The sequence below is a fragment of the Lactuca virosa genome, chromosome 7, assembly GCF_052849685.1.
Source record: "Lactuca virosa cultivar CGN04683 chromosome 7, Lactuca_virosa_CGN04683_v6, whole genome shotgun sequence".
NCBI lineage: Eukaryota > Viridiplantae > Streptophyta > Magnoliopsida > Asterales > Asteraceae > Lactuca > Lactuca virosa.
The window spans coordinates 44,309,930-44,335,759 of record NC_136432.1 but is presented as its reverse complement, the minus strand read 5'-3'; the positions used below and the strand labels follow the sequence as shown (position 1 = coordinate 44,335,759).

The following is a 25,830-nucleotide window of genomic DNA, read 5'->3' as shown; positions in this document are numbered from 1 at the left end:
TTGTCAACAAAAAATTGAATTTATGTCCTGTTTTATAAAAACAAACATGCATATCAATAAACTAATTTGTAAAAATTTACAAAACACGCCTACCTTTTACCGCAATATATATAAAAACAAACAAAAAAAAAGATACCAAATCTACCCCTGAAATGAATAAAACTCCTGACATGGTGTTAAACCAAGAAAATGAACTGTAAGCACAAATGCACACACATGTAGATTCCATTTCAAGCAAAAGGGAAGTAGGTCAAGAAGACAATGTTTTTTTTAATGGCAAAAATAATTCATTTCTTTTCTGTTTCTGTAAAAATCAAAAACAAATGTCAAAGTGCAATGCTATTAACAGGAAAACAAAAAAAAAAGAACAACAAACCAGAAACATGATCAGCTCCAGTTCATCAAAACAGTTGTTTGAGCCGATAAACTTGCTCTTTTAGGTTCCGAGGATTTTCCTTTCAATCTCGTTTTCATTTTGAAGCGATTTAGAAACCTAAAACCCTGGTTAAACATGTAGCAATGTGTAAACATTTTAAATTTTTAAAAGAAAATTTTACAACTTCTATGATTATGAAAATATTTATTAACAACCATAGCCAAAACACTTCCCAACAATAAATATATAACAATACTTATATGTATCTTTAAAGGTTATTATTCGAAAATCAGTGGCAACTTAAGTTGGGGCACTATTGTAAGCATCATCATCATCATCATTAGAAGACAAACATGTCATCTTTATTCCATTCTGTTACTTACATGATTACATCATACCAAACACAAATTTGGGGATATAAAAAATAGGGTAGCAGTGAGAGAATGCATGTTGTCATTGAACATGTGGGATGATCCATCCTTGTCTCATATCTATTTTCCCTCCCTTTTAAAGGACCATATAATGACTTTTTATTCTCAGAGTTGAATGTTACCAAACAGAAATTGAATCTTGCAACTTATGACATTCAAAACTATCCTTATGCTTAACCAATTAAAGGATAACCAACCGTTGTTTGTAGAGATGCATGTGATGCTATAGTTTGCCAGCCATTGTTAACACCAACTAATGGAGCTGAAAAAGTAAATATCAACAAAAAAAAAGTTTTAACTGTGAAAATGTTGATTTTGACAAAAAAAAAAAAAAAAAAGATATTCTGGGATGAAAAAATGGATATTTGTAGCAAAAATCTTTCATACCATCAACACTATTCCAAGGCAGCTATTACAGGGGGTGTGTCACACATTGCTTATCCATTCCAAGGGCATTATCTTTGTAATCAACTACTACAACCATTTTGATTTTTGACGTCTTCTTCCTTCGCCTCCTCTGGTTCTCTGTAAAAGAAGAAATCATATATTCTATGAGGTTTTATTTTTGGGCAAATTGCAACAGATATCAACAAATTGTCTATTTTACCGATATCAACAAAAATTTAATAAATAAATTACTTACGAACTTGTATACAACACAAATTTGATAATAAATAACATAATAAGTATATAAAAACTCTTAGAAAGAAAAAGTTTACCAGGGTGGAGATGCTATTTCATACTATATACCATTAAGTGTTCATCTATTTCCCAATTAAATTTAAAATTATGCCTTCAATATTGTAAAGTAATTATGATGATACTCGAACTAAAACATTAATGAACACGGGTAAATGTAATATATTAAGCTAATAATGCTTTCTACAAAGCTTACCACTTTCGACAGAAGCTGAAATAGACCTTTCATTTTTTACAGAAGCTAAAATAGAGAGCATGTTCCCATTTGTTGAGAGCTTAAACATGTACTTTTCAATTGCTTATCTCAGCACACATGATCACAAAGAACAAACCAAGCTACGGAAGGTCCATTACTTGAAAAGATAAATCTCAAACCTGTAAATGATAAGAAGATATAAAATAAACCCTTTAACAAAATAATGGATGCTAGTTCCATCAAGTCTTTTCCCAAAAAAAAAAAAGCAATAGAAGGAAGTCAAGTTTCAAACAAACTCTTAGCTGCTATAAAAAAGTCGCAATCCTCTTCATTCTAGTTAGTGGAAATGAACACAAAAGTGCCCAAAAATATTGATTTGCTTCCAAAAAAAACTATAAAATAAGACGACATAATAAGTGCTTTAAGCTCAATAAAGAAATTAACCAACATTTCCTTTTTCTAAAAAGAGTAGCAAACGTTAGAAAATAAACTAATAAAGAAATTGACCCACATTTGACTAAATAGAAGAACATCCTATTGAGTTTTGAAACATGAATTAAGTCAAATACACTCTTGAGTTTTTACCAGTGTGTAATCATCTAGTACACAAAAATAAATAAACATTTAAACAAAACCCAACAAAAAGTCGATTACGGTTGACCTTGACATGAAAACAAAAACATGTGGAAATGACAGCAAAAACGAAAAGATTAATATGTGATATTCATCTATACAAACTTACATGTGAATATGAAAATTTATCTTTTGCAACTTAAATGTAAATGTGAAATGTTAGCAAACAGGAAAGTTATTCTTCCTTAGAACCAACTTTCTCCTATCTGACATTCATCTTTTTCAGTTTACCTATTAATATGAAAATTTATCTCAATAATCTTATTTTTAAGAAATATTTATGTAAAAATAAGTTGACCTAACCATTGAAGAACCACCAAGGTCATAGCCATCAGATAAGCCATTGAATCGCAAAAACTCAGTGATCTAAATAAGCCAATTGCACACTCATAAACTCAGTGATCTAAGGCCCTGAACAGTACAAAGGTTTTTGCTTTTAGGACCTATAATCACACACAATTAGAGAAAGGGATAAGGTTTCTTTTGTAGAGAAGGATAAAGGGTTGACTATGCAACACCATTTTTTTTCTCTTGAACCTCCTCCGGGAGGTTTCCAATCACCCAATACCTCAACTTCTAAATTGTGGGGATTCCAAGGCAAAGACCTAATCAAAAAACTTATGCACATAGACAAAAATAAGAGGAAGATAAACAATTTTAAGGGTTTAAAATCATACATCTTGTAAGTCTCTGTGTGCTCGTAAATCTAGTGAATGTGGTGTCTAGGGTTTTTAAAGAGCAAACAAGGTGTTGTGCGATGGTAACTGAAGCAGATGAAGAGAAGAGAAAGAAGGTGATCAAAATCTTATGCGAAATCATACTTGGAGAGCCGTGACCGGAACAGAGGGTGGTGATGGTGGTGCGGACTTCGCCGGACCACCAGTTAACACCACCAGACCTTCAACCACTGGTTTCACTCTACGCCAACCATCACTCGCTATCACCTGTTATAGCTAAGCACCACCACAACCTCCATCTGTTCGAACAAGCATCACTCACCTTCATTATCTTGAACCTCAAAAAATGGTTGTGTGATATAACTTGAAGGTAGAAACTGAAACAAAATTTTAAGTTTAATCATAAGAAACCCCAAATTGATTACACAACTACAATCAAACCTAATGCAGGAATGAGATTCCTTTCACCAATGCGAGAGAGATCAAACCCACCAATGCTGATGAATAAAAACCCTAGACCGGGAAATCCTAATCGAAGAGAACACAAGAATAATAAAAGGCGAGAAGAGATGGTGTACCAGTCAAACATGAAATAAGAAATTCGATGGCGCGGGTTCACGGAAGTGGTGGTGCGAGGTTGGTCGACAGTTGGAGAGGGGTGTCTGTTGGTTGTCTTCGTTGATAGTAGTGGAAGCTCGATGGTGGCGGTGCTTGTTCTTGAATGACGGTGGTGTTTGGGGTATATGGGCAACCGTTTGGTAGTTGGTGCTTCTCGGTGAAGTGGTTTCAGGCGGTGGTGGTTGGAGATGGCGTGAGTGGTTGTGATGGTGAAGATATTCGGTCAATTGTGAAGGGGAGGATGATGAAATTGGAGGATCGTAAAATATAGGAGGAGGGTTCCAGGATAAAGGAGATATGGCCGAGATTAAGGGGAGTTTGGTATTGATCAATCCATTAAATCACGGGCTGTATAAGAACTCAACTCAATACCTTGACTTTTTCAGCTATTGCAATACCCATTCATCTTCTTTGACCACTTCAATTTGAAGATGAGAACGGAGACCTATTCAAAACGTCAAAACGTGCTTAATTCAATAATCTGTTCATCATATAAGATTCAGTGTTTTTCTAGTGCATTAAATGATTGTAAATATTTCAGTAAAGCTCCTACCTCTTAAAATTCAGCAAAACCTTGTAAATGCTTTTATATATATATATATATATATATATATATATATATATATATATATATATATATATATATAGGGAAGGGTTATTTGAAAAACAAAAAAACCCTAAAAATACATAAAAAAAAATACCAAGACATCACAAAACTTTTTTTTGAATTTTTTTATCAAAAAATCGTAGCATTTTTACAATTTCGCTGAAAAAAAAAAAAAAAAAAATTTTGTAAAAAAAAAATTTCAAAATTTTTTTTCAGCGATTTTGACCTAAAAGTTGCGATTTTTTTATAAAAAAATTTAAAAACAAGTTTTGTGATCTTTAAGTATTTTTTTTATGCATTTTAATGATTTTTAGGGTTTTTTGTTTTCAATAGAACCTAAACCTATATATATATATATATATATATATATATATATATATATATATATATATATATATATATATATATATATATTAGTATGAGATTTTATAACCCTAAACAGCTTAAACACATGTTATGTAACTACGATGTTAGCCAATAGGTACCAACTTTTTTGCAAAAAAGATAATCGTAGAAAGCGGTTGGCGATGTGTTGTGAGGTGAATTATTTTTAGGCTTTAGGATTCATTGATAAAGGGATGAACACTCTGTTCAAATTAAATCTTTGGAAAGTGAAGACAGTTATGCTAAGAACTTTAAATTACACTCAATTGTAATATATGTAAGGATTTGTAGTCATTGTATAAGGGAAATGTTAATGGAGAAAAAAATAAGCATTAGGCAACTCAGATAACTCAGATTGGAGGTTATAGAAACGTTTGGCATAGAGGTCAGTCTTAGGCGGTGTAAGAGGTGAAGAAAACATGCTTTGACATGTATAGAAGGTACTCTTATAGAACACTATGCACAACTATAGTCTTATTTTGAGGATATTAGAAGAACTAACCCAAGATCAACCGTGAAATTATATTTACTCACAATGTTATATGGGAAAAATTGTTTTAATAAGTTTTATGTTTGTTTTGGTAGAGTAAAAAAAGGGTGGATGGAAGGGTAAAGAAGGATAACAAAGCTTGATTGTTGCTTCTTATAAGGTATACGTACCAGAGAGTTTCTTTTTTTTATGGGAAGGAATGCAAATTATCAAATGTTTCTTATTGCTTGGGTTGTTGTTTGTATTAAAAATAAAGAGAACTGGAAGTGGTTCTTAGATTTGCTAGTTAATGATCTGCAGCTCTATAGTAGACATGGTGTCTTTCATGTCCGGCCAACATAAGGTACTAAACTTAATATTCATAGATACTCATATGAAAGTGTTTTACATATAAATATGCATTCAAAGTCTAAATAAAATCACTAAAATGACCAATATTATTAACTTCATTTATCATATTGGTCACCTTTTAGGAAAATAACAAAAATTAACATTATTTTCAAACCGTGCTCTATTTCGAGATACACTATGAGTTTTCAAAGAATCTTTTATGACATAAGTTGTTTCACAACTATTTTTTAACACGGAATGAGTTTGAAATACATTATTAGTTGGAAATAGCTTTTTATCATCAAATCTATTTTGAAATTTTACATTTTACGGAGAGTATGGAAATATATAATGAGTTCACATGATTGTGTTTATATCTATTTGTTGTGTTGTTTCTACTTTCTTTACCATAATTTCCTTTAACATTTTAAAAATGGTGACAAAAAAATCCATGTGTGAGGCCTTCTATCATTAGGTTGTTAACATATGATTCGCCATCCAACTAAGAAGATTGTCATCAAGGGAATACATATGACCTCAAACATCTAGCCCTAAATAGCCATTCACGATTCGGTTTACCTTTGTGCTAACGAGCAACTGGTAGAACTGGGAAACAACCCAAGTTGCCATCCAACAAAGAAGAAGTGGCATTTAGATGGAAGATCATAAAGAGGACATGAAACAATTTAGGTGTTCTAATTAGACAACAATGATTAAAAATCTCACATGTTAAGAAAACCCTAATTATGGGACATGTGTTTGGGTGGATGTGTCAGTCGCATGATTAGGGTTCATTTAAGATCTCACATTGTGAATTTGGTGATCATTTTGATAATTGCTAAAATTGATGGTTAGATTGTTAAATGTGATTAAGAATGGTGATTATTTTGTTGGATGTCAAAAAAAAAAAGCATAGTTTGATGGATAATGACTTGAAAGGGTAATGGACTTTCGACTTTGTTCACATTTAGTCACTAAACTTTTTTTCATTATCTATTTGCCACTAAACTATTGAAATTGTTCACATTTTACCCTTATGACCGGTAACAACCGGTCATAACGGTAAAATATGAACAGTTTCAATAGTTCAGTGGCAAATAGATAAATTAAAAAAGTTTAGTGACTAAATGTGAACAAAGTTGAAAGTTCGTTTCCCTCTCAAATTATCCTAATATTATACCCCGAAAAATGTATAAAAAATGAATTATTTCATCACGCTCCTTAAGTTGTTCCTAACTATTTCTAGTTATTAAAGGCTACCCAAAAAGTATTTTGTTTTTAGTTTATAAAGTTATATCAATTTAGTTTTGACCTTAGACACCTAATCTAACATTATTGGCTACCAATAGGGTATTTTGATTCTATATGAATATCGATGCTCAACTTCATGTTTAAGCTGATGCAAGTTAGCATGAAATCTTTATGAAGACGACGTCCTTAATGTAAATCCAATAGTTATTGACAATAGATTTAAAATTGATGTTGCTGCTTAGTTTCATTAAATTAACCCTAATTGATGTTGCTGCTTAGTTTAAAGTATTTTGTGTATGTTTAAAGTAAAAATATTTTGTGTATGTTTAAAGTATTTTTTTCATTAAAGAAGAAAAAAATTCATGTTGCTGCTTAGTTTCATTAAATAAGATTGTATTTTAAAAATAAAATGGTATAATGTTGTTGGTTCCAGTTCAAAAAAAAAGATGTTGGTTAGTTGGACAGTTTCAGTTTATATTTAACTATGTGTGTATCATGTACAAAACTGGTCAAGAAAAACTATTTTGTGTATGTTTAAAGTAAAAATATCATATTATTCTTTATCATTTTTTCTTCTTTAATGAAAATAAGATGTTTTAAACTCACAGACAAATTAATATTATACCATTTTATTTTTAAAATACAATCGTTAAAAATGAAAAAAATAAATAAATAAATAAAAATTTCTAACTAAGAAGGGAGAATTCCTATAATAACTTTTTACATACGGGGTACTTTTGAAACTGTAATATAATATGGATCATTTATGTATCTATATATTTGACTGTATGTATGTGTTTGACCGTACGTATGTTTTCAACTATATGTGTATATGTTAACACAAGTTACATAAAAAAAATTAAAAAGAATAATAATATTAAAAATACTTCTAAATGTATGTTGTGTGTAATATGAAAATTTTGATATCCTTTTTAATAGTAAATATACTAATATGATGTATGTCAATAATATAACAACATATATAATGTATCAATCTATGTATGTATTCTTTTATAAACAACATATATGGTTTAATGTATGTCAATTTATATGTTGCATAATTTTAGAACACAAAGTTCATACATATAATATTAGGATAATTTTTATACATATAATATTGCATAGTTTTATAACATAAAACTTATACATATAATATTGGTTTCGTTTCTCGTTTTTTTATACCTTTTTTTGGGGTATAATATTAGGATAATTTGAGAGGGAAACGAACGTTCAACTTTGTTCACATTTAGTCACTAAGCTTTTTTTCATTATCTATTTGCTACTGAACTATTGAAACTGTTTACATTTTAACCTTATGATCGGCTGTTACCGGTCATAACGGGTAAAATGTGAACAGTTTTAATAGTTTAGTGGCAAATAGATAATGAAAAAAAAATTAGTGACTAAATGTGAACAAAATCGAAAATTCATTACTCTTTCAAGTCATTATCCCTTTGATATATAACTAAGTCATCCAATGATTCTAATCATTTATATTATCACCTTTTAAAAAGGTATCGCTACGCAATGAACATAATAAAAGTAAAAGACGTGTAGTGGTTATCCTGATGATTACAAGTCCAACCTTTGTGGGTCAATCAATAGAAATGAATGAAACAAGAATGGCTAACGTCAGTCAATAGTATTTATTATTTAATATTTCCCTTGGCTTGACTAAATCAGACAAAAACTTGCAATTTGTATTTTCTAAATACTTATCAGATATTGACATAGCAACGAATACGCTTATATAAACTTATTAGATTTTCTTCTCTATCTATAATAATAATAATAATAATAATAACTTTTTCCGAAATCGAGAACACCAATAAAATAACAACCTTTTTCTTCTTTTTTTCTCTTAATATATATCTAAAAAACCTAGGAGCACGGCATGATGGAAGTCAACAAGTAACATAGAAACAGAAAAGATCCTTCCTACGCTAATATGCTATACACATTCAATCTAGATTCTTGAATAAACAATTAGTTATATAAAAAGTTTATTATTCATTTAAAGGCTAACCAATTTTAAAAACAAAAATCTAGTTTTTGTTCTATCTGGAGATAAATTGAATTTCTAAACAATAAAATATAGAAAGTCCTTCACTCTAAACATAAAAAGTTTTACACGTGTCATCATCTCGATATAAAACAGTGAAAGGTTAAATGCATGAAATATATAATAATTCAACAAATGTTTGTATCCTATTCCTATTTCCTAAGTTGTAGTGTTTTGTAGTCAAAAAAAAAAAAAAAAAAAAAAGTGTTAGTGATGATGAGTAGGAGGATTGAGGGGTTGTTTGTTATAAAAGTGAGGTGCAGCTTCTCTCAACCATGAAGGATCAATGGAAATCACATTACGCATGTATTGACGATCCGTTGACACTAATGAATGATATATAACCCACTTTGGGTTCACCCTGCACAAGGCCAAAATCGTTAAAAAAAAATAGACATTAGGTGGTCAAATGTCGAAAGATATAACTTTTGGGTGTATTGTTGATTTACTCGATAGGACAAGGGCCGAAAATGAAAGTTTTTATTTATCTAACCTGAACAATACAGATGATGGATGAATGTAGACTTCTTGAGAACCCCTCAGCGTTTTGTACGTCCCATTATGACTGTATGCCTTCACAATGTTTAATTTTTTTTTTTTTTTTTAATTAAAACAACAAACTTTTCGTTTTAATTTTAATAAAATAGTTTATTAAATTTGCTAATTCACCTCTAAACGACACGCGTTAGCAAAAAATCCAGCTGTCACTGCCTTTCTTAGTACCTAAAAAACAACCAAAAATCACTGTAAATACTAAATTTTGTATGAATATACAGAAAAAATATATAATATATAATAAATAATAAATACCTGAATATCGTTTTGGCATGATTTTAAGGCTAACCCTAGTCTCTGTGCTACTCTTCTTAGCTGCTCTCTGACTTCCATTACTTTTTTCTGCAAAAAAAATAAAAAGTTAAATAAGATATATAAAAATAAAAGTTACTTTTATTGGAAAAATAATAGTATTGAGAATTGTAAGACTTTTGTTACCATTGCATGGTAATTAATGAAGTTTTTGTGACACCATTTTGATGATTTATTAGACTGAAGAAATCCCCTGTACACATTCAGGAATGTCACATGATCACCCTTCAAAAATCAACACAAAAAAATATTAAAACATTTACACAAAATAAATGAAAGTAAAGTATGTTGCTATTTATTTTTATCACTAAATTATAAGTCATATAACACACAACACACCTCTGATGCAGCAAATCTCAATTTGGCTTCATCCAGCTCCCTCTGCCCTTTGACCGATATCCATATTGACTAAAAAAAGTTTTATTTATTTTTATCAAAATTAAATAAATAAATAATCGTCACCAATGATTTCAAATACATAGAGACATGTTTATACACCTGAACAGAGAGAATAGCTGCAACAGTGATGATTTCTTCTGAACATTCAAGTTTGTCTGATGCTATAATCATTTTTGACACCATGGGATCCTAAAAAGTAAAAACAAACAAATTTATTGCATTTAGTGATGATGATGATGATGATGATGATGATGATGGATGACATACCAATGGAAGCTCAGCAACTTGGAAACCAACAGGTGAAGTGAGTTTAGCATCATCATCAAGAACTCCAAGTGAATATAAAACTTCAAGAGATCTCACCATTGCTTCAGCTGATGGTGATGCTGGCCAATCAAACCCTAATATATTGTCAATCCCCAATGCCTTCAACTGCCACGTCATCACAATGTAATAAATTGTCACCCAATTTTTTATTCATAAAAAAAAATTGCATATATTTATATATATGTGATACCTGAATAACAGTGGAAACAAGGTTTGATCTTTGCATCTCGGGAATCCCATTTGAAGACATCTCATTCACAAAATAATCTTCCGTATAAAGCCTGATAATTGTAATTAACTAATTATAATAAGTTATAAAAGATAATACCCATTTAAAAAAAGTTTTTAATTTCTTATATAAAAAAAAATGAACATTATTAAATATTTAAATGTATACCTGTAACACTTCCCTGGGCGTACTCTTCCAGCCCTTCCAGCTCTTTGCCTAGCAGATGCCTTGGATATTGGTGCCACTACAAGATTTTCTATATCTGTAATCTATCAACAAAAAAAAAAAAAAAAAAAACTATATATATATATTTTAAAAAAAATATATGTTTTATATTAATTATGAATAAACAGTATTAGAGGAAATACCGGGTTGTAGAAACGTTGTTTTGAGAAACCACTATCAACAACATAGACAATACCCTGCTCCAATAAATGTCTAAACCAATAAGAAAATATAATTTAGATGAAAATTTTATTATTATTTATATTATATAATAAAACATTTTGATCAAAAGTACCTCTAATGTAAGAGATGTTTCTGCAATATTTGTTGAGATTATCACCTTCCTTTTTCCTCTAGGGGAAGGGGAAAACACCAAGTCCTAAACATTGTGGGAATAATAATTTTAATTTTATATATATACAATTTATACAAATGTAAACCATACATAAAAATAAATAAAAAGAAAAAAAGGTAAAAAAGAAACCTGATTTGAACGAGTAAGTCCCGAATACAAAGGCAAAACAATCATTCCTGAAATTTAATTTAATAAAAAAAAATATATGTCAGAATAAGACTTGCTACTGTTTATTATAATTATAATTTATAAATAAATAAAAGTAGGTTGCTATTTAGTATTTACATACCAAAAGAAGACTTGTTGCCACTGTTTTGGGCTTGTTCTGTGATCATTTGAACTGCAGTGTCAATATCATCTTGCCCTGTTAAAAAGACAAGAATATCCCCCATTGGCTCCTACATGTTAAAAAGAAAATGTTATATGAAGTAATTAAAAGAAATGAATTATTAGATATTTTGTTTCAAATGTTGTGTAAAATAACAGGTGTAATGTAGTGTACCTTATCATGAATTGACATTACTGTTGAAACAGTAGCTTGAAGGTAGTCTGAAACAGGTTCCTCAATGTAAAAAATCTGTACATTATATCCTCTACCCTGAAATAATATATTTTGTAGGTGAATAAAAAATAATCATTTATGTTTTATTTTTTATTTTTTATAATATAATATTATAATATACCTCTACAGACAAAATAGCAGGTTCAGTCTGCAGTCTATTATCTTCTCCTTCCAACTGTGGCCTCCTTTTCCTGATGAATATAGTTATATAGCAATGTACTTTAATTAATGTCTTTATTATATTTATAAGTATTTAATTTTAACCCTTGAAAATTGAAATAAATGGTTATATTAATAGGAGAACCTGTTATGAAAAAACTCAGCCATTGATTTTGCTTCAATTGTGGCTGATGCTATAATCAGGCGCAACTCAGGCCTTCTGCGTTGTATCTGAGAAATCAAAAATAAAAAAATATATGAAAAAGAAATAATATTTCTTGCATTTCATAATAAATGAAAATGATACATGTTCTTTTAGTAAGTCATCAGAAAAAAAGATGTTGAATGATTAAGTGATACCTTTTTCAGGAGACCTAACAATATATCTGTTGAAAGGGATCTCTCGTGAGCTTCATCAACCATAATCACACTGAAATATAATTTCAATCATAAGAACAAACAAATAATTTGAAAAGATAACAAAGTAAAAAACAATAAATCAAAGATAAATATAAAGAACAATTGGTTATAAACAGCACCTGTACTTGCTTAAAAGAGGATCATCCATCATTTCTCTTAGTAATACTCCATCTGTTAGAAATTTGATCCTTGTTAACTCCTGTCAAAAAGATAAATAAAAGTTTGTTGTTGTTTCTTGTGTTTAGACCAAGGATTATTGCATAAATTGTATCATTTATTGAGCTTCAGATAAAGTCTTACTGAATTTGTAACATCTTCAAATCGAATAGTATAACCAACTTCTTCCCCAAGTTTGACTCCCATTTCTTCAGCCAATCTTGCAGCAACACTCTGAAAAAACATGAGATCAATTCAAAGTTGTAATTAGATGTAATTTTAGTGCAAATTTAATGAAATTGAAACTAAAGTATATGCATTAAAGGATAATAATGAACATTAAACAAAAAGAACTTTGATAATGAATGAATACCTGCACAGCTAACCTTCTTGGTTGAGTGCAAGCAATAATCCGACCACCATCAGCCCATCCTGCTTCCTTAAGGTACTGCAAGATGATATAAAATGCTTCAACAAAAGCCATTAAAGCTGAAAAGGGGAAAAAGCGCTACAAACCCTAACTACATAAACCTTCATAACAAGTACTACAAATACAGAGAGAGTAATCGGGATTACACTTGAAACAAAATCAGTGTCATATCTATAATGTCAATCAGAAAACCTGACATCAAAATTCATTGAAATTGTTTGATTTTCGCGAGTGAGACTGCATACAAACAGAAGAAAAAGGGATGGGGAACCTGAGGGATTTGAGTGGTTTTGCCACTCCCCGTTTCGCCGACGATTATGGTAGTGGAGTGAGTCTCCACCAGATATAAAATAGACGTTCTGTACTTGAATACAGGTAATCGCTGCCTCTGGCTCTCTAAGCTTGCATACCCAAATCTATTGATTCCAATTCGAAATTCAGAACATGTTCAGTTAAATCACAAAAGAAAAATCAACGTTCTGGTTTTGCATATGCAATAAATTCAAGAAAAAACACCAAGTTTTGATTCTGGTTTAGCGCCACAAATCAAATTGTTTGAATTATTGTTTCTGGGCAATAGAGTGAAACAGGAGGAACATACGAGGATGAGGAGGAGGAGGGAGCGGTGTAAAAAAGAACGCCGCCTTCTTCATCGTCGAGCAGGCGAGGCTTCGCAGTTCCTGGCTTCCAAAATTGCGCCATTTGAATTGATTGGAGAAGAACAAGAGCTTGAGTGGAGGTGTGGAGTGAACTGGTGCCCTATAATTTTCGTTCGAAAATTTTAAGATTTTGTTTTATATATAAGATTTTGTTTTATATATATATATATATATATATATATATATAAAATGATCCTTCCTCTATATAGGGTTGAGATCGGTTGAGATCGGTTGAGAACTCATAGTTTCTGGAGAACTAAAAGTGGATCGTTAGATCAAAACTAATTTATTAATGGCATGATCGTAATCATATCAATCTCATTTAATGTTTAATTTTTGTGTTATTGTAAATATTAATAGAATGTCTAAAAAATTACATAATAAATCAAATTTTCGGATTTTTTTAAAAATAGTATTTTTTTCAGTTTTTTTTAAAAGTGCAGATTTTTTAATTTTTTAAAGAAAACATGAATTTTTGAAAAAAAATATTTTTTTTTTAAAACTGCAATTTTTTTTAAAAGCATTTAAAATTCAATAGAATTAAAAAAAAATTAGAATATTTAAAAAATACTATAATTTTTTAACCAAAAAAATCAACACTTTTGGTACATTTATGCATATATGCATATTTCATATACTATAATATTTGTAAGGAAATCATAAGAAAACTCGTTTTATTTACTAATCTATAAACACAATACAATAAATATTTTATTCGATACAATATAAAATATAAAAAACAAAAAATGCTACAAAATTTCAAAGCATTTTCATGTCTCCGTGTCAATATTTTCATATTTTCTTCAATTTATCATTTTTCACATCTTCAATATTCACCATAATTTCTTACAAATCTACAATAAAATTAAAAAGACATTTATTGATGCAAAAACACTCACAAAAATACATATTAGATTTACATGCGAATCACATGTAATTCATATGTGAATTACATGTGAATCACATGTAATTCATATATATATGTGAATAACATGTGATTTAAATGTGAATCACATGTGATTCATATGTGAATTACATGTGATTTACATGTAATTCATATGTGGATTACATGTCATTTACATGTAATTCATATGTAGATTACATGTGAATCACATGTAATTCATATATATATATATATATATATATATATATATATATGTGTGTGTGTGTGTGTGTGTGTGTGTGTGTGTGTGAATAACATGTGATTTAAATGTGAATCACATGTGATTCATATGTGAATTACATGTGATTTACATGTAATTCATATGTGGATTACATGTGATTTACATGTAATTCATATGTGGATTACATGTTATTTACATGTGTATCACATGTAATTTACATGTGAATCACATGTAATTCATATGTGAATAACATGTGATTTACATGTAATTCATATGTGATTTACATGTGAATCATATGTAATTTATATGTGAATTACATTTGAATCACTACACACTTATTGTCTTACATCTGAGTCCATAGGTGTTGCATACATGTCCTTAGGAGTTGATGTTGTTCCATAAGTCAAGATGTCTTGGGTTCCAATGCTCAATATTTCCTTGCTAATTTCATATAATCCTGTAATATGGGAATCCATGACAATAACCATACAAAAATAATATAAAGAAAAACAAAAAAAATAGTGGTGAAGAAAGAACAATATATACCATATGCAACAGGTCATCAGTAAGATTCTTTCACAATGTGATCAGGTGCTATATCCAATAATATAATAAAATATCAACTTATTTCATGCCATTTGAAATAAAAGAACAACTTAATCAAGTCAAATGACTATTCTCAACTTCATAATTGATGTGAGAGTTAGACAATGATAATAGAATCACTGATCAATCTCAATCACGAATGAAGTATGAGAGACTCATGGAATCATCAGAAACAGATAATAAGATGGAATTGAACTCAAACATTCAAAATAAGTTAAATACATCATCAGTTCAGAATGTTACTCAAAAAGACGAATACAGAGAGCAATCAAATGTGATTTCAGAATCATCAGGAGTTCATCAAATTAACATGAAAAAAACCTCTTCATCTTCTTCTTCTTCAATGCTTGAGGCTGGAACTAAAAACCAGGAACATAATTCAACAGAAGTTAGTTCTCAGATTGAAGATAGACGAGAGAAAAACAGGAAAGAATCAATCAGATGACCTCATTACAAGATCTAGGAACAACCAACCTTCATCATCACTGATTCCAACATCGCTGGTGTCAGGTCCGATGTGCTCGCTGCAATCGGTGCATCTTTTGTTCAGATGATACTCAATTTGTTCTTGAATTAGGGTTTCTTCTCGCAACTACTGCTGTTGTTCGATGAATTGACGAGACATGATGAAGCTCCAAACGAATTTCCAAACGCCTTTAGCCATGGATCCCTGGAAAACACCTTTCGCACCGATTGCTTCTCATTGCAGACGGCATAGGTCCACTTGTTGCAAAGGCATAAATCAAAGGTTACATTCAAAAATTAGACCGAGGCATTGGAATCGAACCTGAGTGGAATGGTCGGAAGTGGAATTGAACTTGTGAGTGGAGTCGCCTGGAGTAGATTCGCTGGTTGGAGTAGTTGCGGGATTCGCCGCCGAAGATAACAGATTCAACTTTTGAAGCTCTATTCACCATCAGCTAAGGAAATCGGCCTTCTAAGGTCGATTAAAGTCGCCAATTTCGTTTCAGATCGACCTGATCGGCGAGAATACAAGTGGAATCGACGTTCAACAGCATGTGATCAGATTCAGATTTTAGGATGACGATGTCCAGCACGTCGGTTGATTTCTGGAAGAAAGAAAGATGCTTGTCAAGATCAGATCGGAGGAGAGGATCTTTATATTTTTTTTGTTTCCAATATTGCCCTTGTCTATTTTAATTAAGATACCCCCAGCTCTTTAGTTTTCTACTTATTTACAAAAACGCCACCTTGCATCTTAGCCCTTCTTTTTTTTATCTAACGCTCCACTTTTAGTTCTCGGGTTCTCGGGAAACTATAGGTTCTCAAATGATCCTTCCTTATATATATATATATATATATATATATATATATATATATAGAGAGAGAGAGAGAGAGAGAAAGAGAGAAAGTTATGTTCAAATGAGAACATTTTTTAGATTGAGAACATTTGAGAACATTTTTAGCTAATGAGTTCAAAAAACACGCGCCTTTGTTTTTCTAATTGCTTTCAGGGTATTTGGGTAAAACAAAATTAATTATATCCATATTTTTTTAAAAAATCTGATATCAATATCTCACACACATACATTCTCTCTCCCTACTCTCTCTCTCTATCTCTCTCTAGATCTGGACCACCAGACTATTATCGGAATCACTACAAAAACCATCGGACCATTGCCAGAACCGCCGTAACACCGCCGAAATCACCAGACCTGCACCTCTTCACTCTATCCAGATCTGCTTATTTGGCATCTCCCTCTACCTCTTACCTTGGAAACCACCCGACTGCCGCCTCTACACTCTCCAGATTTGTTTTTCACCACCTCCCACCATAGAAAACTAGGTACATCTACCTCCACTCTTCTCGAACCATCACCAGATCTTGCTTCACCAGCCACCGCCTTCGGATCTCGTCTTGCGGCCATCAGATCTCGTTTCGCTGGATCTCACCAGCCACTCATTAAATGTGATTTAAAGAAGGCGTCGCTGTAAGGGAGGATCATTCACCTGAATCATGGTTGAAATGATTAACGAAATTGAAGGCGTATCCATCAGCGAAGCTTCAAGGAGATGTTTAGAGGCAAAATCACTTGGATTAAGTTAACCATCGTCGTCACCGTCTCTGTTCCGTCGTTTATGTATCTACATCACACTATATGGTATACACACTAGACATCATCACGAAGAATTTAGTTGATCCAACTGCCTTTACAACGATTGGTGCCTGACCACGCTTGACTTGATAACAAGCTTCCTTATAGGGGTTTTGAACACGAAAAGCACTATCAATGCCATCTCGGAGAGTATGAGAAAGAGAATTTGAATCATGGTTGTGAATCGACGCACTCTCCGCTTCACAGCCGGATAGTGTAGTTGGTGGTGAGACCGTAGCTCTGGCGGTGTTCATCAGAGGGATGCATGATGCAGGTTTACAAAGCCTTTTCAGACTCCACTTGAGCGGTAACTTATTATGAAGCTTGAAGAAGTTGCTGCTCCTTACAGGAAGAAGAATAGCAGTGGAGGATTCGTACTTTGGAAAAGATAAGTAACTCCTTACAATTTTTACTTTTCAAAATTAGGTGTTATTCTTTACCTGATTAGTTGAATAAACACTAATTGTATTCATATATGTGTAATTATATGTTAAATAGGATCTGTGTGTGTGTTCAAGTCTTCACTTGACACTTAGCATCCTATACCATCCGTTCATCCAAACCACTCACTTCAGGTGAGTTCATACCCCTTAATCAACCTTTTAAATGATTTTAAATGCTTTTATGGGGGGGGGGGGGAATACAAGTAGATACATTATAGTTATTATATCAATCACATGTGATTAATGACTATCAAAAATATGGATTTTCTTACTTTTCAAACAGTGTTATCAAACAAACTACTTCAAATGCTTATCAAACTCCTTTACATGTTAAATTCTTTATCAAACTTGTTTCTTTATGCCAAACTGCTTTGAAATCGTTTTATGAAATGACAACAAGTCATCAATGTTTATTTAAACTCTTCAAAGGGTTTTACAAAACTTCTTTGTCTTTTAAACTAATATATTTTGTTAAATGTGTATCTATTTAGATATAGTTATATAAGTGGGATTCAAAGGACTTAGGACTGATAACTCACCCTACCTCCTGTTCCTTGTTTGGTTGTGGTCTTAGGGTATCGGTTGTTTGTCCGAAGGTCGTTTGAATCTTAGTTATATATTATGTATATGTATATAGATACAAAAGTTCCTTCTTTCAGTCCAATACCTTTGGGTAGCAAAGGTATACAAACATGTTCATTTATACAAACAACATTGTTAGTAAACTATAATAGGTATAGTTTAGGAAGTTACAAATACTATTACTAGAACAATGAAACATACAATGAGTCAGTTCATTCATGAGTCATAACATGTAGTGATGAGAAACAAACATAACATACAGAGAGAACATACATACATACTAGACAGAGAGAGAGAGAGAACATACAATACAACTAGTACATACTATACATTATACAAGAGAACATACTATTATGAGAAACAGAGAGAACATACATACATACTAGACAGAGAGAGAACATACAATACAACTAGTACATACAATACATATACAAGAACACCACAACAGTTATGTGAGCCACGTAACGGGGCATGACATCACCTGCCATGGCTCGTTTTGTATCCAGAGTCTCCTAGAAGGAGAGCATTGAATTTGTGTATAGATCTATACTGGATTGACTATCCTACACCTTGCTGCTAGCTACAGTGGGACTTGCAAGTCTACGGGTGCCAAATGTCATTTCTTCCGACGTCTTTCATCGTCGTGTTTTTAGTCGGTAGTATGGTACAGGCATATCACATGGTACTTTAAATAACAATTGGTTTAAGGTAGTTAGTACAGCAGTAGTTACTTAATACAACACTACAGTACTATTTTATTTCCCCATTGCATTCACTTTGTGATCTTCTCACAATGAACAGTAATGTAAAAACTATATTTTTGGTTAATGATAGTCAGAATTGGGAAAATACATACTCTTACAAGAGATTCACATACAAACATTTTCATACAAACATTTGATGCCTTGGTAGAATGCTACTTTTAGTAGAAAACACAGGGTTTTCTAGGAGATACAAACATTTTCATACAAACATTTGATGCCTTGGTAGAAGGCTACTTTTAGTAGAAAACATAGGGTTTTCTAGGAGATACAAACATTTACAAACTTATACATCAAGTACTTACAAACACTTTCATACAAACAATGACACTAAAATACTTATGATCTCACCAGCTTTAAAGCTGATAAACTCTTTCAAAATAACTTGTATTCTCAGGTCACCAGTAGACAGGTATCGGTGCCAGGTTTTGAGAAGATGGAGCTCGTTCAAGACTCATCTTTTATTTTGATTTACATTTTAGTGTCTTATACACTTCACAGAACACACTTGTATTAAATTATATTATTAATGCAATGGATGATGTTGTTGCTTGTTTACTACTATTCATTGTTGTGATACTATACATGACGTCCTCCACCCCCCGAACGTTTCCGCCGTTCTGGTTTTGGGGTGTGACAGATTGGTATCAGAGCATTGTCTATAGTGAATTGAGTATATCAACCCATAAAAGATATACAAACTATAAACGCAGCGGGATTTAAAATTACTCTGACAAAGAGTTTATACTTTTAAATAATAAAATATTTAACCAAGTATACCTACCTGCATTCATGCTAAAATCAGTGTCACTAGGACAGAATAAAAGTATTACGATTGTTGGGCAGCACAAGTAGACTTAGAGACATATAGTCAAATCTGGGAAGATATAGCCTGATCAACTATATTATTCGAGGAGTGACTAGCATGTGCCTAAGAGTGGTTGTGAGGTTGCAACAAGTCTAAAAACTTACCAACAATACCATAACGAAAACCTTAGAACAAAACATAAACTTAAAATACTATAGGAGTATTTTGTGTTACTATAAATTACTTATGTGCTTATTTCTTATACCCCTTTTCTCGCGTAGATATCATGGATGGATTCCATATCACCGGAGACTCGTACTATCCCAACAACGGCAATGCAGGATGGCTGGGAGAAGAACCAGAAGATGATCACCCAATCCCTTTGGATGATCACCAAGCTGAAGGCTTTTCTGATGGTTCTGACTTAGAGCCGGAAGTCAACAACCTACCCCCAGTAGCTCCAAACCCAAACCCTCGTCCAACATTTCAAGGACTCACACCTCTGTGGGCCACAAACTTGAATAGATGGAGTCAGGAACAGGGTCAACCCATTCCCTACAATGGGGACAGAAGCTTTTACAACCTAAACGAGGGAGGTTCAGCTGATCAAGTCCTGCCCATCATGGTCCGTAGGATTTCTCGGAATATCGAGCAAGGTCGAGCAACTATCGACCGAGTAGTGGAGATTGACGCCAACTCTGGCGTTAACACAATCCGTATTCGTCAGCTAGAGTCTGCTCATGAAAGGACTCAGGTCCATAATGCAGCCCTACAAAGAGAACTTTCTGAAACCCGAGCTGAAGTTAGGGAACTTCGAGCTCGACAGGCAATGACAGAAAGGCGCATGAGAGACATGGAGCGTCGTCTGTCAGAATCAAGGACTCACTCTAGTGGCTCTCGTCGTAGATAGAGCCTACTCAACCTTCTCTTTTGGATATAACTTAGTTTATGTAAAAACTCTAGTTTAACTTCCTATCTTTGTAAAGACCTTAGATCTGTTAAGTCATGATTTGGTCTAAATTCTGTCAAAATTTTCCCATCTTGGTTTGATGTAAGACCTACTGTTGGGTCACTTTTCCCGAACTTGTTACATCTGTAATACCAGTATATTTGACAGATATCTAATCTCATGGAATTTAATGTCCATATGCTATCATCTGTTAGTACTAGATTTGCATTCAATCATACTATTCAATTGTGTTGTTGGGCTACGAAGGGTTAGTCCATGAGCCACTCTCATCAATTTCTCTATCCTTACCCATATTGTCATCCTTGTAAACTTATAGTTGAAAGATGCCTCCACGCCGATCAACAAGATGCAATCCTCCAATAACTGCAACACCACCTACTCCTCAAATCGATACGGCAGCTCTAAATGCTGCAGTAGCTGCGGCTGTGGCAACAGCCATGGCTCAATATCATTCTTCCGGTTCCACTGGAGGAGGAACACCTGTTCATTCTACTCACGGTGAAATCCCTATGCGCTTGAAAGAGTGCTCCTACAAGGACTTCACCAACTGCAAGCCTAAGTCCTTTAGAGGGACTGGTGGAGTCATTTGAAGGGTTTTGAGCATTCTAACACTCCTATGGTGTACATGCAACCCTAGAAACCTTGGATCTATGTTTGACTAAGATACATGCAAATAATTATTTTTCCAAGGTTCTTATCCTAACTAGCATGGCATGGGATACTTGAATCAAATAAAACTAGTAGAATTACTTACCTTGTAATAGTAGTTGATTGCTTGGAGTTTGAGAGCCTAGCACCAATAATGTGGATGCCTCAAATGGAAGTCACAAATCACCACAAACTTGGAAACTTGAGAGAATAGTCACAAACTTCTTGAAATCGGCCCTCTTGGTTTACACACATCAACTAGTGTTATTTCAAGAACCAAAGCCTCCTTTATATAGTGTGGTGGATTAGGGTTACATCCATGTAAACCCTAATACCCATGTCTTTTCATTTCCATGAGATCCATGGGTTAAAGCTCCATGGACTTTCCATGCAAGCCTAGCCCATTCCAAATAAGCATTAGCCCACACTATATAAATACAAGAGCCCATATTTAATTAGTCATACTTTTGATCTCTAAATTAATTCTAAATTAATTATAGATCAACACTAATTAAATAATATGATTTTATATTAATATATTAGAACTTATAATATATTAATAAATCATAACTTATACTATTCTCAAAAGATTATCCGTAAATTGTTCGGGTGAAGTGCAACCCAAATGGACCATGTCGGGTCGGGTCAAGTACATACCAAATATAGTTATGGACTTAGACACTATCTCCAACAGTCTCATACTTGGATAAGTCTAATAACTATAGTTGCAAGTATGACTTCAGGAACCGATCAGCAATCGTAGCTCTTAAAACTTTGTTGAACTATGAAGCGCCATTTTAGATAAGTGATCATATAATCCTCTGTTCTAGATATCAGCCGGACAAATACATGGAACATGGTCTTGCTTATTGTCCAGCATTTGTTTCCCGATTTCCGATTTGTTTGACATAGAACTTAACTGAACACATCAATTTAGTTCTGACCGGGCCCGGTACATAGGTCAAAACAAAATCATCGAGGGGCCCAGATATCGCTTCTAATCCTAGAAGGAACAGATAAACTTCGACTCATATGTTTGCTCTCCTACTTGTTGAATTACACACAAAAGCACGGTTTATAACATCGAGTTACCAATGCGTTTTCGTGCAATCAATGCATAACCAACTCATAGGCAACAAATCATATCTCTAGGTTTGAAGACTTATATGATATTACCGTCTCACGATCACTCGAGATAAATTCCATGAAGTGATACAAGTGAGTGTGGGTTGAATCCAATACTCAGAACTTATGAGCACTCATGAGTGCTGTAGCCCCGCTTTGTCTAACATCTTAGACCTCCACAAGCCAACCCATGACAGTCTTGATTCATATCTACTTCCAACATATGACCGACTGTGGAGAGTTTGAATAATATGATATAAACCATAACATAATTATTCTGGAAGTCAAAACATGCAAAAAGAAATAATAGTAAACGATTGACAAGAGATAGCAACACTTTACTCATAAATAACAACTTTTATTTATCATCAAATGTCAATTACATTTTACAAATTTCAAGATTATCTAACTACTAAAACTAATATCATCCTTCAGCCCTATGCTCCGAGCATGCTGGAGATGCTTAGCCCGAGACAGTCCCTTCGTGAGGGGATCTGCTGGGTTCTCATCCGATGATACCCTCTTTGCCACGAGGATTCCTTCTTCTATTCGATGTCTGATGAAGTGATATTTTCTGTCAATGTGTCTGGATCTCCCATGATCTCTTGGTTCCTTGGCTAAGGCAACTGCACTATTTCTGTCACAGAAAATCACCATTGGCTCCTTTATAGCTGGTACAACTCCTAGGTCTCCGATGAAGTTCTTTAGCCATATAGCCTCCTTTGCTGCCTCGCTTGCTGCTATATACTCTGATTCACAAGTGGAATCAGCCACTGTCTCCTGCTTGGAACTTTTCCAAGTAATTGCCCCTCCGTTTAGAGTAAAGACCCAGCCCGACTGAGAGCGGAAATTATCCCTGTCAGTCTAAAAGCTAGCATCATTGTACCCTACAACTCTCAAGTCCTCACTGCCACCGAGGGTAAGGACCCAATCCTTAGTCCTCCGTAGGTACTTGAGGATATTCTTTACCGCAGTCCAGTGTGCCTTGCCAGGGTTCCCCTGATACCTGCTAACCATGCTCAAAGCAAAGACTACATCAGGTCGAGTACACGTCATAGCATACATGATCGATCCTACAGCTGAAGCATAAGGTATTCGACTCATTTCTGCTATCTCAACCTCAGTACTAGGGCTTTGTGTCTTACTCAATCTGGCGTTACTCTGGATGGGTAACTCTCCTTTCTTGGAGTTATGCATGTTGAACCTTTTCAACACTTTGTCCACATAGGTGCTTTGACTAAGTCCAATTAGTCTTTTACTCCTGTTTCTCAAAATCCTTATCCCTAGGATATAGGCAGCTTCTCCAAGGTCCTTCATAGCGAAACACTTCCCAAGCCAGGACTTTACTTCCTGCAGGGTTGGGATGTCATTTCCTATGAGTAGTATGTCATCCACATACAGTACCAAAAAGCTGACTATACTCCCACTAGCCTTGATATAGACACAAGATTCATCTTCACTCCTTGAAAAGCCAAATTCTTTGACTTTCTCATCAAAGCAAAGATTCCATCTGCGAGGTGCCTGTTTTAATCCATAAATGGATTTCTCGAGCTTACACACTTTACTGGGGTACTCTGTACTGACAAAACCCTCTGGTTGAACCATGTAAACATCTTCAGCCAACTTTCCATTAAGGAAAGCGGTTTTGACATCCATTTGCCATATTTCATAATCATGAAATGCAGCAATGGCTAACAGAACCCTAATAGACTTAATCTTGGCCACTGGTGAAAAGGTCTCATCATAATCAACTCCCGGAGTTTGAGAATAACCCTTTGCAACCAGTCGTGCCTTATAAGTGTGTACATTACCATCCATGTCGGTCTTCTTCTTGAACATCCATTTGCACCCAACTATCTTACGATCAGGTACATTGTCAACCAAGTTCCAAACTTGATTGTCATACATGGACTGTATCTCGCTATCCATAGCCTCTTTCCATTTAGTAGCCTCAGGGCCTGCCATGGCTTCCGTGTAGCTTTTAGGCTCATCCAGATTTACCAGTGTGTTATCACTGATAAGTGTCTCACCTTCTGCAGTAATATGAAAACCATAACAATGCTCAGGTGCATTCCTAACTCTGGTGGAACGCCTTAGAGGTATAGATTCTTCAGTCGGCTCAACAGGAGTTTCCTCCTCAGGTTGAGGGCTAGGGTTTGAGGTTCCTTCACCACTTGACTCTTGAATTTCCTCAAGGTCAATTTGCCTCCCACTGTCTCCTTGGCTCATGAATTCTCTCTCTCGAAAGAATCCTCTTCTTGCTACAAAGACCATATTATCACTGGGTCTGTAGAAGATGTAACCAAAGGATTTCTGTGGGTAGCCGATAAAAATACACCTTTCGCTTCGGGGTTCGAGCTTATCGTGAGTCTCGCGTCTCACGAAAGCCTCGCAACCCCAAATCTTGATGTGGTCTAGATTGGGAACTTTTCCGGTCCACACCTCGTGAGGTGTTTTGGCAACCTTCTTTGTAGGGACTAGATTAAGGATATGGGCGGCAGTCTCTAAGGCATACCCCCAAAATGAGATTGGTAGCGAAGCTCGACTCATCATGGAACGAACCATGTCCAACAAGGTCCGATTGCGCCTCTCAGCTACACCATTCAACTGTGGTGTCCTAGGAGGTGTCAATTGTGAGACAATCCCACATTCCTTAAGATAGTCAAGGAACTCAGTACTAAGATACTCACCACCACGATCGGATCGAAGCATCTTAATGTTCCTGCCCAACTGATTCTCCACTTCTTGCTTAAACTCTTTGAATTTCTCAAAGGTTTCTGACTTATGCTTGATTAGGTAGACATATCCATATCTACTAAAATCATCAGTAAAAGTCACATAGAACCGATTAGCATCTCTTGTGACGGTTCTGAAGGGTCCACACACATCCGTGTGTATGAGGTCCAACAAACCTTCACCCCTAGCACAAGTGCCAGTAAAAGGTGACTTTGTCATTTTACCAAGCAAACAAGATTCACAACTATCATCTGACTTTAGGTCAAATGACTCCAAGACTCCATCCTTTTGGAGTTGGCCTATGCGTTTCTTGCTTACATGTCCAAGACGACAATGCCATAAGGATGCTTTATCTAAGCTAGTGGAAG

The 25,830-nt window shown here is 33.8% G+C and overlaps 1 protein-coding gene and 1 long non-coding RNA gene across 4 annotated transcripts; both read right to left on the bottom strand.

The window, feature by feature from the left end:
* LOC145124891 (uncharacterized) lies at positions 1-4,059 on the bottom strand. 2 transcript variants are annotated; one of them, XR_013715730.1, is made up of 6 exons: positions 3,591-4,059; positions 3,013-3,389; positions 1,703-1,881; positions 1,195-1,332; positions 1,005-1,069; positions 1-501 (listed from the first exon to the last, which is right to left on the bottom strand). It is a non-coding gene; the product is annotated as an uncharacterized LOC145124891 (long non-coding RNA). The 2 variants fall into 2 exon arrangements; XR_013715729.1 differs by having other exon boundaries at positions 3,157-3,389; positions 3,591-4,053.
* Positions 4,060-8,785: 4,726 nt separating this feature from the next.
* LOC145126082 (RNA helicase family protein) lies at positions 8,786-13,656 on the bottom strand. Of its 2 annotated transcripts, XM_079061490.1 has the most exons (23): positions 13,485-13,656; positions 13,155-13,299; positions 12,827-12,901; positions 12,598-12,687; positions 12,417-12,496; positions 12,238-12,307; positions 12,023-12,108; positions 11,840-11,909; positions 11,659-11,754; positions 11,446-11,554; positions 11,286-11,332; positions 11,097-11,180; positions 10,945-10,998; positions 10,745-10,845; positions 10,538-10,628; positions 10,288-10,452; positions 10,120-10,209; positions 9,961-10,029; positions 9,748-9,846; positions 9,565-9,651; positions 9,424-9,477; positions 9,248-9,327; positions 8,786-9,115 (listed from the first exon to the last, which is right to left on the bottom strand). In XM_079061490.1, exons 1-23 carry the CDS (start codon positions 13,583-13,585, stop codon positions 8,962-8,964), a joined length of 2,097 nt encoding a protein of 698 aa, XP_078917616.1. In that variant the 5' UTR covers positions 13,586-13,656; the 3' UTR covers positions 8,786-8,961. The 2 variants fall into 2 exon arrangements, with proteins under 2 accessions (XP_078917616.1, XP_078917617.1); XM_079061491.1 differs by lacking the exon at positions 8,786-9,115 and having other exon boundaries at positions 9,248-9,319.
* Positions 13,657-25,830: the final 12,174 nt, after the last annotated feature.

What these genes read in the sequence shown, in the direction of transcription:
- LOC145126082 (XM_079061490.1), bottom strand. Translation starts at nt 13,585, where the DNA reads ATGGCGCAATTTTGGAAGCCAGGAACTGCGAAGCCTCGCCTGCTCGAC. An exon ending in AAACCACTCAAATCCCTCAG is followed by an intron (nt 12,902 to 13,154) that starts GTTCCCCATCCC and finishes ATCATCTTGCAG; the next exon opens with TACCTTAAGGAAGCAGGATG. An exon ending in CAAGAAGGTTAGCTGTGCAG is followed by an intron (nt 12,688 to 12,826) that starts GTATTCATTCAT and finishes ATGTTTTTTCAG; the next exon opens with AGTGTTGCTGCAAGATTGGC.